At 45.2% G+C, this 12,449-nt stretch overlaps 1 protein-coding gene across 4 annotated transcripts in view; it reads right to left on the bottom strand.

Moving 5' to 3' along the window:
* ATP6V1H (ATPase H+ transporting V1 subunit H) overlaps positions 1-10,610 on the bottom strand; it is an 85,140-nt gene extending 74,530 nt beyond the window's left edge. For 2 of the 4 annotated variants that reach the window (XM_077810274.1, XM_077810278.1), the window contains exons 1-2: positions 10,505-10,610; positions 2,769-2,891 (exon numbers count right to left, since the gene is read on the bottom strand). In XM_077810274.1, coding sequence (XP_077666400.1) covers positions 2,769-2,872 — 104 coding nt within the window. In that variant the 5' untranslated portion in view covers positions 2,873-2,891; positions 10,505-10,610. Of the gene's footprint in view, positions 1-2,768; positions 2,892-9,124; positions 9,504-10,328; positions 10,468-10,504 lie in introns of those variants that run through there. The other 2 variants (XM_077810276.1, XM_077810277.1) reach the window with 2 other exon arrangements.
* Between the last annotated feature and the right edge of the window lie 1,839 nt (positions 10,611-12,449).

Raw genomic sequence — 12,449 nt, 5'->3', positions numbered from 1 at the left:
TATGTTTGTTCTTCTTCAGTCCTCTGGGACCTCACCCATCCTCCATGAATTCTCAAAGATAATTGCTAATGGTTCCAACATCACGTCAGCTAAATCCCCAAGTACTCAAGGGTGAATTTTTCTAGGCCCTGACAACTTAAATACATCTAAATATCCTTTAACCCATTCTGGCTTGTGTTCCTTCCTTCTCGTTAATATTAATTGTGTTAAGCATCTGGTCACAATTTTAAGTCTAGCATAGTTAAGCCTGCTTGGACACTTCTTATGAAATAAGAGTGGATTTGTTCAGTTTAGCTTAAACCCATTTCAAAGCAATGCAAGCTAAACCTAACAAGCCATTCTTATTCATAGTAAAAAGTGTCCACACAAGCAGTTATACTGGTATAGCTATACCAGTTTAAATTCACTACTTTCCCAGGTAGACAAATCGTCAGGCCTAGAGAGATGAAGTGTCCACACTCCCACTGCAATTAGATTAATTCGATATTAAGGCCTGGTCTATGGGCCGGGAGCTGCGGGGGCTCCCACGACCTCCATGACTTCAGCCCATGGCAGCCGGGACCTGCGGGGGTTCCCCACCAGAGGCAGCAGGGGGACCCTGCAGCTCCTGACCACTGCAAGCTGAAGTCACGGAGGTCGCTGGAAGTCACAGAATCACCACAACTTCCACAACCTCCGTGACTAAATCATAGCCTTAACTACAACCTAAAACTGATTCTGGAAAGGACTCTTTACAACTCTAAAGATCTCTATTATGAAACTGACCTAAGAACTCTATTCATGTCTGTACGTATAATGACCCTTTAACCAATACTATCTCTTCTTTTTTTAATAAATTTTAGCTTAGTTAAAAAGAATTGGCTGTAAGCATGTATTTGGGTAAGATCTAAGATATTCATTAACCTGGAGGGTAATGTGTCCGATCCTTTGGGATTGGTAGAACTTTTTAAATGATGAACAAGATTTTCAGTAATCCTCCTCCTATTTGATTTGGCTATCTGGGTGGGAGGTCAAGGCTGGATTGCTTTAAGGGAACTGTATTTCTGGCTTTTAGGTAACCAGTAAGGTATTGTAGAAGCTGTTTTGTTGCTGGCATAGTGAATCTAAGTATTAGAATAACTAGCAGTTTTGGGGATTGTATGCCCCATTCTTTGCAGTTTGCCCTAATTAAGCAACCTCAATGTGCCCCCGACTCTGGGGTCCCACTCAGTTTAAATTAACATTGGCAAAAAGCTTCAATGTCAATGCTGTTATACAGTAACTCCTCGCTAAACGCTGTAGTTATGTTCCTGAAAAATGCTACTTTATGCAAAACAATGTTAAGCGAATCCAATTTCCCCATAAGAAATAATGTAAATGGGGGGGGGGTTAGGTTCCAGGGAAATTTTTTTCACCAGACAAAAGACATAAGTTTTAAACAAACAATTTAATACTGTACACAGCAATGATGATTGTGAAGCATGGTTGAGGTGGTGTAGTCACAGGATGGAAGAGGGTAGAATATTTCCCAGGGAATGCCTTGCTACTAAATGATGAGCAAACACTTGGCTGAGCCCTCAAGGGTGAATACATTGTTCTTAATGTAGCTTCACACTCTACGAGGTAGCACCAATGGGGGGTGAAGACACAATATACGCATGGCAGTGGCTGCAAATACACCGTGTGCATGTGAGTGAGAGAAAGAGAGACACACACACCCCGTGTGCATGTGAGTGAGATGCGCACTGCCCCTTTAAGAACGCTGACTTCACTCGAAGTACATTGCCTTTTTAAGTAGATCAGCAAGTTGAGACAGCAGCTGCTGCCAGCAAGCTCCCTCCATCCTGAACTCTGTCATGTCCCCCCCGCTCTGTGGAGATGGGTTACAGGAGCGGGGAATAAGTACACCCTGACATCAGCACCCGTCTTCCCTCCCTCTCCCTGCAAAGCAAGCAGGAGGCTCCCAGGAGATGCTCCAAGGCAGAGGGCAGGAGCAGCACATGGCAGTGCAGGGAGGGACACCTGAACTGCCCAACTACTGACAGCCTGCTAGGCAGCTGCCACACAGGAAACTTAGGTGAGATGATGGGGGGCTGCCGACCCACCCTGGTTCCAAGCCCCCACCAGCTAGCTCCAACGGGCTGCTCTTCCTGCAAGCAGTGGACAAAGCAAGAGGCTGCCAAACAACGTTATAAGGGACCATTGCACAACTTTAAACGGGAATGTTCTCTAATAGATCAGGGATTTAACAAAGAAACAAGGTTAACCGGGATTTTAAGTGAGGAGTTACTGTACAAGAAAAAACTCTGCTATTGTTAGTATACCTATTTTGTTCGGGGTGCTCAGGGTTGGAATAAGCCATGCCAACAAAAATTGCAGTTTTGTCAGTATAAGCTGCATACACAATCGAAGTACACTACACCTATACTGGCAAAGCACTCCTCATGTAAACCTGGCCTCAGTCCTGTGCTTTTCCTATTAGGCCATGCTTTCTGTGAGGAAACACTATTCTAATGTTAGGTGGAAAGTAATCAATTTTAGTAAACTTGTCTTAAAAACAATGTTTCTGAGGACCACTATATTGAATTCAAAAAATGAAGTTCCTTTTCTTGAAGTAAGTCCATAGGAAATTATCCCAGCTATTTCCATTCACTGTAGGTTTTTTCCACTTTCATAGTATCATGATAGAATGACACTTCTCATGTTACACATCATAATGGATATTCACAAGAATCCACAAGCTAGTAGAAAATGCAGCTGTCAATGATTCATGGTCAGTTTATACTTACTGGAGATATGACTGCCAGTTGACTTTGTTTGCCCGAACTTCAGCAGCTTTGGCAGCAATTATGTTTGTTGGGACAGCAGCATCCACAGCACCTCTGATATCCATTTTAATCTCGATTTAAAATCTGTTTAGAAATACATTGAGTCAGATCTGAGACAAGTACAATAAATCAGGAACACAAACAGACTACGTGGCCAAAATTTCCAGCAGTTTTTAAATGATTTTAGGTGCCCAGTTTGGGACACCTTAAAGGAGCTAGTTTTCACAGTGTGGGTACCAAGTATTTTCTGAAAATAAGGCCTCTTTATGGCATCTCAAGTCTGGCATTCCCCCACCCCCTCCAAAAAAACAGGAAACCACAGGTTGCTTTTGAAAACTTTGGCCTGTACTTTTAAAATCAAACATTTTCCTCTTCCATTAATTTTAAGTCACAATGAAAAAACATTGTACTCATGCAATAATGTGAAGATATTTCATGGGATAAGGTATATACTAAAACTAATTTAAATAATAATTGATTGTCTGCTGTTTATGTTGCATAGAAATTTTCTTCAAAACCCACTCATAATGGAAGATAGTTATGTGAGAGGCTAAATCATTTGTTGCTACCTCTTTTAAGTAGTTCTTTAGCTAAATAAGAATATAAACTCTTCATGGGTGTAAGTTATGGTTGTCGATAAAGGGATGACATCCAAAGATGCATACACCTCAATTCTGACAGTCACATCAAAGACAGCACGTGAAAGACATACAAAAGCATGAACAGTGGGAAAACAAACATATATACAAGCCACTTTCAACTAAACTGTATTTGACAAAAGTCTTCAACTCTTCCTTTAAAAAGCTGAAAATTTCTTCACACCAAGCCTCGGCATTTTTTCCTTTGAGATCTGCAAGGCTTGGAAAATATCCACTTGCCTGTGGCAAAAAGGATGTTTCTGAACAATTTAAGATTTCCTTTTCTATATTTTAAAAAAAAAAAAAGTTTCTGGTCTTATGGTTAGGATGACCTTCCCAATGTGAACCTAGTGTTCACTGATGCAGTGAGTGTACAGACATCTCCAGTGCTAGCTGCTCAACTTTCCCCAATCTGTAGCAGCGTGAAAACTACTGCTAATGAAAAGTGTACATAAGCAGACGTTAAACTGACAAGAATCAAAGAGTCGGGTCAATCTTATTTCGCTGTTGGTTAGTCAAGGTCAATACTTGTGTTATTCATTGGGGGATGAGGATCTTAGAGTGTAGCAGACACACTTCCCACTGCCTCCATAGCAGCCAGAAAACTGAGGGAATATTAGAGCAGTAGAGATTTCCATCAGCCTTCACAGCAGTTTAGAGATTGTGGTGGGGATGTATATAGAGAGAGTATCTAAGGAAGAAAGTTAAAAAAAGCCACAATGCAAGGAGATAAAAGGAACAGAAGTGCATGGAGAAAGGAAGATGGAGAGGAAACAGACACCAATGGTAACACAAGTAAAACAGAAACATCACGGTCTATTTTAGGGCAAAAACAAAAAAGGTGTGAAGCAAGAAAACAAAACAGAGTATGTTCATTAAAAAAAACTACCAGAATTTAAATGCAGTACAAAACTGTTGTAATCCTTTATATTTCAGGAAGAGTGGCCTTAGGGGCAAGGCAACACAAGTATTTTTCACTTATGTGACTACACAAAGTCATTGGGTTAGTAAATGTTCAGTAAGCTTTTCACAGTGGGTAACACCAACAGGTCAGAAAGGTCATTCAGGAACAGTAAACAATTAACCATAGGGTATGCAATATTAAGACAAGCATAGGCATGGAAAAAATCATAGCAAAATAAACTAAGCAGCATTTGTAAGAAGAAAGAGACCAGAAGAGCCAAGCTCCTGCATTTACTCCACAACAGAAAATGGGAAGAGTTTGTGAAGTGACACAAAGCTTCTCACTGTTTCATTTAGACACAATGAAATCGATGCATAAAAAATTTCTTAAGAGAAAAAAAAAGGAAAATAAAAACAGGTCAGACTGAACTTCTCCCATCCTTCTGTTATGTATTCCTTTGTGTTCTGCTCCCCATATCAGAGTCTGGCTGCATCAATAATGAAGTTGCTCCAGCTTTAAAGAAAACATTTCCCAAACAGATTTGGAGACATTTTAAAACAAACTTCACTTACACAATCAAGGAAGTTATTTGAATAAAGACTGCTTCAAAGAATTGCATTTTTGCAACTCCAGAAGTCGCCCTAAAAGTAACTTGAAAGCAGTGTGACTTGTACCCAGGAGCTTTCAATTAGAAAAGGCCTGGATGTCCTATTCAGCATGTACCACATAATTTAGGCCTAATTTAATTTAGTCATTTGTCTTACAGCTAGTCATTCCCCTAGTGACATCAACTCTTGCTTCTCAAGAACTATCCAAAAATCAGAAGTCTTCACTGGCATGTCATGCTATATAAACATTTACCCTTTGGCAATAACAGTAACACTAGGTCTCAATATCACAGACAGAGACCTTCACCACTTCTGCTTTCTCCTTCCTTTATGGCCTAATCATCATCTGACTCTGATTCCAAAACAAGGAGCGTGTTTGCAGCAGGTTGAAGCCTGGCAGGAGCAGGAACTCCACACACCCTAGACTAGAACGACCTCACCCAACCAGCTTGGAGCTCTTTGACCACTGCCACCACAAAGAAGCAGAATCTCTCTTCTCCATTCTCTACTCCCCAATACACACCCCTCATTTCTATTATTGTATGAAAAAAGCAACTTTACTTCCCATTATTATTTCATGGGGGAAAAGAAAAGTAGCCCTAAAAAAGGAAAGCAATAAATAAACCCTTCAACATTGCACTTTTGGGAGCTATACTCTAAACCAGGGGTTGGCAACCTATGGCATGCGTGCCAAAGACGGTACACGAGCCGATTTTTAATGGCACGCTGCTGCCTGCCAGGTCCCAGCCACCGGCCCAGCTCAGCCCGCTGCTGAACCCAGGCCGACAGTGGGCTGAGCGGGGCCAGGACCCCAGCAGGCAGCAGCGTGCCATTAAAAATCCTGCTTGCCCCCGCCTGCTCTTCTCCGCCCCTCCCCCACCACCACAGGGGCAGGGTGAAGAAGCTTAGTCCTGCCAGCTGCTGCTGCAGGGCAGGCAAAGTTCCCCCTCCCCCGCCTCTTCCCCCAGCATGCTGGGTTCCTGCCCTTTCTCCTCTCCCTCCCTGCTGATCAGCTGATGGCCTTGCGAGGGAGGGGGAGAAGCCCAGCCCCTGGCTCGCTGCTCTGGGGAGCAGGCGGAGATGAGGTGGGGACGGGGTCCCAGCCAGCAGCCCCACTCAGCCCACTGCCGGTCTGGGGTTCTGGCTGCCGGGGTCCCAGCCGCAGGCCCCGCTCAGCCTGCTGCCGGCCTAGGTGAACGGAACCCCAAGCTGGCAGTGGGCTGACAGCATAAGATCAGCATTTTATTTTAATTTTAAATGAAGCTTCTTAAACATTTTGAAAACCTTGTTTACTTTACGTACGACAATAGTTATATAATATATAAACTTATAGAGAAAGACCTTCTAAAAAATGTTAAAATGTATTACTGGCAAGTAAAACCTTAAATTCAAGTGAATAAATGAAGACTCGGCACAGCACTTCTGAAAGGTTGCCGACCCCTGCTGTAAACACAACAGCAGGTTAGTGGAAATCTATCAATTTTATGAAAAAGCTCGTACAGATACAGACAGACATCATCTTCCTTTCCAAATGCAAACAGATGGACATCATACCAAAAGGACTGAAGGTAAAAAATCCATTACAATCGACATACCACACAGACTATGCGGACAGCTTGTGCCACACACTCTCAAAAACTGTGGAACCACCTGATCAACATCCTCTACAGCAAACAAGGAAAGATTAAGAATGAGCTCTCAAAACTGGATACTCCCATAAAAAACCAACCTTCCACTCAAGCTTCCTCATGGCTGGACTTTACAAAAACTAGACAAGCCATTTACAACACACACTTTGCTTCTCTACAAAAGAAAAGGACACTAATCTATCTAAAATACTACATGCCACAAGGAACCACAACAGTGGTTCCCTTAACCCACCCAACAATATTGTTAATCTTTCCAGCTATACTCTTAGCCCGGCAGAAGAGTCTGTCCTATCTCGGGGCCTCTCCTTTTGTCCCTCCAGGCCCACGAACATGATACAGTTCTGTGGTGACCTAGAATCCTACTTTCGACGTCTCCGACTTAAGGAATATTTCCAACACACCTCTGAACATACTAACCCACAGCATCCTTCCTACCAACACTACAAAAAGAAGGATTCTGCGTGGACTCTCCTAAGGTCAAAACAACAGACTGGACTTCTACATAGATTGCTTCCGTCGACGTGCACGGGCTGAAATTGCGGAAAAGCAACATCACTTGTCCCATAACCTCAGCTGTGCTGAACAACTCTGACATCATAATCAAAAAGGCTGACAAAGGAGGTGCGGTCGTAATCATGAATAAGTTGGAATATGAACAAGAGGCTGCTAGGCAGCTCTCTAACTCCACATTCTACAGGCCATTATCCTCTGATCCCACTGAGGATTATCAAAAGAAACTACACCATCTGCTCAAGAAACTCCCTGAAAAAGCACAGGAACAGATCTGTGCAGACACATGCCAAGAACCCCGGCCAGGGGTATTCTATCTGCTACCCAAGATCCATAAACCTGGAAATCCTGGATGCCCCATCATCTCAGGAACTGACACCCTGACAGCAGGATTGTCTGGCTATGTAGACTCCCTCCTCAGGTCCTACGCTACCAGCACTCCCAGCTATCTTTGAGACACCACTGACTTCCTGAGGAAACTACAATCCATCGGTGATCTTCCTGAAAACACCCTCCTGGCCACTATGGATGTAGAAGCCCTCTACACCAACATTCCACACAAAGATGGACTACAAACTGTCAGGAACAGTATCCCTGATAATGTCAAGGCAAACCTGGTGACTGACCTTTGTGACTTTGTTCTCACCCACAACTATTTCACATTTGGGGACAGTGTATACCTTCAAATCAGTGGCACTGCTATGGGTATCCACATGGCCCTACAGTATGCCAACATTTTTATGGCTGACTTAGAACAACGCTTCCTCAGCTCTCGTCCCCTAATGCCCCTACTCTACTTGCGCTACATTGATGATATCTTTATCATCTGGACCCATGGAAAAGAAGCCCTTGAGGAATTCCACCATGATTTCAACAATTTCCATCCCACCATCAACCTCAGCCTGGACCAGTCCACACAAGAGATCCACTTCCTGGACAGTACGGTGCTAATAAGCGATGGTCACATAAACACCACCCTATACCGGAAACCTACTGACCGCTATTCCTACCTACAGGCCTCCAGCTTTCATCCAGACCACACCACATGATCCATTGTCTACAGCAAAGCTCTACGATACAACCGCATTTGCTCCAACCCCTTGTAGGTGTTTAGAGACAAACACCTACAAGATCTCTATCAAGCATTCTTACAACTACAATACCCATCTGCTGAAGTGAAGAAACAAATGGACAGAGCCAGAAGAGTACCCAGAAGTTACCTACTACAGGACAGGCCCAGCAAAGAAAATAACAGAAAGCCACTAGCCATCACCTTCAGCCCCCAACTAAAACCTCTCCAATGCATCATCACGGATCTACAACCTATCCTGAAGGATAACCCATCACTCTCACACATCTTGGGAGACAGGCCAATCCTTGCTTACAGACAGCCCCCCCAACCTGAAGCAAATACTCACCAGCAACCACACAACAGAACCACTAACCCAGGAACCTATCCTTGCAACAAAGCCCGTTGCCAACTCTGTCCATATATCTATTCAGGGGACACCATCACAGGGCCTAATCACATCAGCCACACTATCAGAGGCTCGTTCACCTGCACATCTACCAATGTGATATATGCCATCATGTGCCAGCAATGCCCCTCTGCCACGTACATTGGCCAAACTGGACAGTCTCTATGTAAAAGCATCAATGGACACAAATCAGACATCAAGAATTATAACATTCAAAAACCAGTCGGAGAACACTTCAGTCTCTTTGGTCACTCAATTACAGACCTAAAAGTGGCAATTCTTCAACAAAAAAACTTCAAAAACAGACTCCAACGAGAGACTGCTGAATTGGAATTAATTTGCAAACTGGATACAATTAATTTAGGCTTGAATAAAGACTGGGAGTGGATGGGTCATTACACAAAGTAAAACTATTTCCCCTTGTTTATTTCTCCTCCTACTGTTCTTGTAAAGTGCTGGAAATGGCACACGTTGATTATCACTACAAAAGTTTCCCTCCCCCCTCCTTTTTCCTGCTGGCAATAGCTCACCTTTCCCAGTCACTCTTGTTACAGTCTGTATGGTAACACCCATTGTTTCATGTTTTCTGTGTATATAAAGTCTCCCCACTATATTTTCCACTGTATGCATCCAATGAAGTGAGCTGTAGCTCACAAAAGCTTATGCTCTAATAAATTTGTTAGTCTCTAAGGTGCCACAAGTACTCCTTTTCTTTTTAGCATGTTAGTTGTGTCCCTTAAAGGGCTCAATGACCTAGTTCTTAGAGGAAGTAGCAACATCCATTTTAAATGCTTGTCAGATTAGTGGGGACTGGAAAAGAGGGTTTAGAGAGCTCAAGGATGGGGAAATTAGAGGCAAGTAGGAGCAAGCCAAGAGGGAACTGAATAGGGGTGCAGCACTTTGCTGTACACAAGCAGCTTGTTAAAGCCCTTCAGAGCCCGGCAGACTGCGCTGGGGCTGCAGACGGGTGCAGCAGTCAAATTGTGCTCTGCACGCTGCAGGATCCCAGCGCTGATGTGCCCAGGCCAGAGGTGGGCAAACTACGGCCCAGGGGCCACATCCGGCCTGCGGGACCCTCCTGCCCAGCCCCTGAGCTCCTGGCCCAAGAGGCTCACCCTGTGCCCCTCCCCTGCTGTTGCCTCAGCACACCACACCGCAGGCACAACGCTCTGGGCGGACAGGCAGCACAGCTGCAGAGCCACAGCCTGACCCAGTGCTCTGGGTGGCATGGCTGTAGCACCGCCAGCCACCCATGCTCCAGGCAACGTGGTAAAGGGGAAGGGGGGGGGGTTGGATAGAGGGCGGGAGAGTTGAGGGTGGGGGTGGTCAGGGGTGTGGATAAGGGTTGGGGTGGTCAGAGGGCGAGGAACAGGTGGGTTGGAAGGGGCAGGGGTCTCGGAGCAGTCAGGAAGAAGAGGAGGGTTGATGGGGTGGCAGGGAGCAGTTTTGGAAACCCTCCATGCAATTTTGGAAACCCGATGTGGCCCTCAGGCCAAAAAGTTTGCCCGCCCCTGGCCCAGGTTGCTCACAAAACCTTAGGAGGGACCCTGCCGCTCCACGCACTGCTAGGGGGTGTCTAGATAAAGCAGCTTCAGCGGAAGCCTCGGCGAGAGCCTGAGCCCATTTCCCTCCCGCGAACCCACCGAGCAGCTTCGAGCAGGGCAGCGACCCCGGCGCTAGGGCAGGGAGGCGCTTGCCCGGAGGCAGGGGGTTGCCGCTCCGGGCTCCCAGTACCTCGGCAGCCCGTTCCGTTGTTCTCCCCGCCCGCCTCCGGGGAGAGGGAGCAAAGCCCCTGGGAAGGGGGGGGCTCCCCCACGCCGCCCCCCTCCAAGCGGCGCAGGGAGACTCAGTCCCGGAGCGGCCGGCAGGGGAAGGATGCGGGGCAGGATGCAGCCGGGGACCGCTCTTACCCCCTCAGTCTATGGCCGGGCCCGCGGGGCGCTGCACTCCCGAGCTCCGCAGCTCCAGGGCAGCTGGGGGGACGCAGCTGAGACAACGGGGTTGGTCATGTGACAGCACCCACCTGACTGCGCAACCCGACGGCGGCCGGGGAGGCCCGGTTCGCGCAGTCGCAGCGCGGGCGCTGAGGGCGGGGGCGCTCCCGGTTGCTGGGGTTACCGCTCGAGCTGGCCTGGTCCTTCTTTGAGGCACGTTCCAAGCCGCCCTGGCTGTGGCTGGCAGAGCCAGGTGAGCTCTGGATAGTGCCAGAAGTCACTAAGCTCACCAGGGCCTGCTCAAGGGAGCTTCCGTGGGTCTTAGGCCTCCGGCTCCCTTGCAATTCACTGTGATCATCCCAGCACCTGCTGGTCACTCTGTGTCAGGAATAATGACACAGCCCCGTACAGTTAGTTTAGGGCAAAAGCATCACAAAGAAGACAGCTACATGCGCACGGAGCTTGCCAGCTGCCACCCATCTTCCACATGCAGACCCTGGCAGGCTCCAGTCCTTCAAACCCTTCCACCAGGATTTTGACTTCTCAACTACAGTTTCATGTCCGTTTTAGAGTCAAAATGAGGGCCTCTGAGTCATTCAACCTGAGGCTTTGTACCAAAAGCCTTTTCTTTGCCTGCTGGGCATCCTGAACCCACTCTGAAGCAGTATTTATAGTTTTCCACAAGGGGTGCTACTTCCCTTGAGTTATTTACCATTCCCAGGAGTTGCAGTAATTACCTCTCACTGATTTTAATTGTTGGATGAAGTTCCATAACTCTCCTCTACGGAGTCAGAATACAATCCCTAGCTTATGCAGATAGATATGTAATGTTTAAATATACACAAGATTCTGAATAATCTCTGTGCCCATAGAATCGGGCGCACCTCAGTATAACAGTCTACTAAAGATTCCACACTTCTAAAGTCCCATCTGTCACAGTAGCCACGTGGATTTCAAGTGGTTTAACTGAAAGCTAACTTCCTTTTTTTAGCAAAAAGGATTGTTTTTAATGAGAAATGGAATATTTAAAACTAAGGAAATTCCAAAAGTTAAGGTTTCATCTGCAAAATTAATTTAGTTGTATTTTCTCTGTTTTCCTTGTGTCGTTCAACTGGATCCTGGGTTGATCACCTCCCAACCAGTAGAACTGGTCACCTGTGTTTTCTCTCTCCTTCTGTCTCCAGCTGAATGACTACCTCAGTGTTTATACTAGAGGTCTCAATTAATTGCAGTTAACTGAAGCAACTAATGCAAAACAAATTAACCGAGATTTATTAAATTAGTCACAATTAATTGCAGTTTTAATCACACTGTTAAACAATTATAGAATACCAATTTAAAATTGTAAATATTTTTAAATATTTTCTATATTTTCAAACATTGATTTCAGTTACAGATTTCAATGTGTACAGTGCTCACTTTATATTATTATTGATTTAAAATATGTGCACTGTAAAGAAGATAGTATTTTTCAATGCACCTCATACAAGTACTGTAGAGCAATCTCTTTATGGAGAAAATGCAACTTACAAATGTAGAATTAATTTTTTTTTAAACAAAACTGCACTCAAAAACAAAACAATGTAAAACTTTAGAGCCTACAAGTCCACTCAGTCCTTCTTCTTGTTCAGCCAATCACTAAGACAAACAAGTTCATTTACATTTATGGGAGATAATGCTGCCCACTTTTTATTCACAATGTCACCTGAAAGTGAAAAAAGGCATTCATGTGGCACTGTTGTAACTGGCATTGCAAGGTATTTAAGTGCCAGATATGCTAAACATTTGTATGCCCCGTCATACTTTGACCACCATTCCAGAAGACATGCTTCCATGCTGATGACTGGTTCTGCTCGCTAACAATCCAAAACAGTGCGGATCGATGCACATTTATTTTCGGCATCTGACTCAGATGCCAACA

Source organism: Eretmochelys imbricata, chromosome 2, assembly GCF_965152235.1.
Source record: "Eretmochelys imbricata isolate rEreImb1 chromosome 2, rEreImb1.hap1, whole genome shotgun sequence".
NCBI classification, from domain to species: Eukaryota; Metazoa; Chordata; order Testudines; family Cheloniidae; genus Eretmochelys; species Eretmochelys imbricata.
This window is presented reverse-complemented; position numbering and strand designations above follow the sequence as displayed.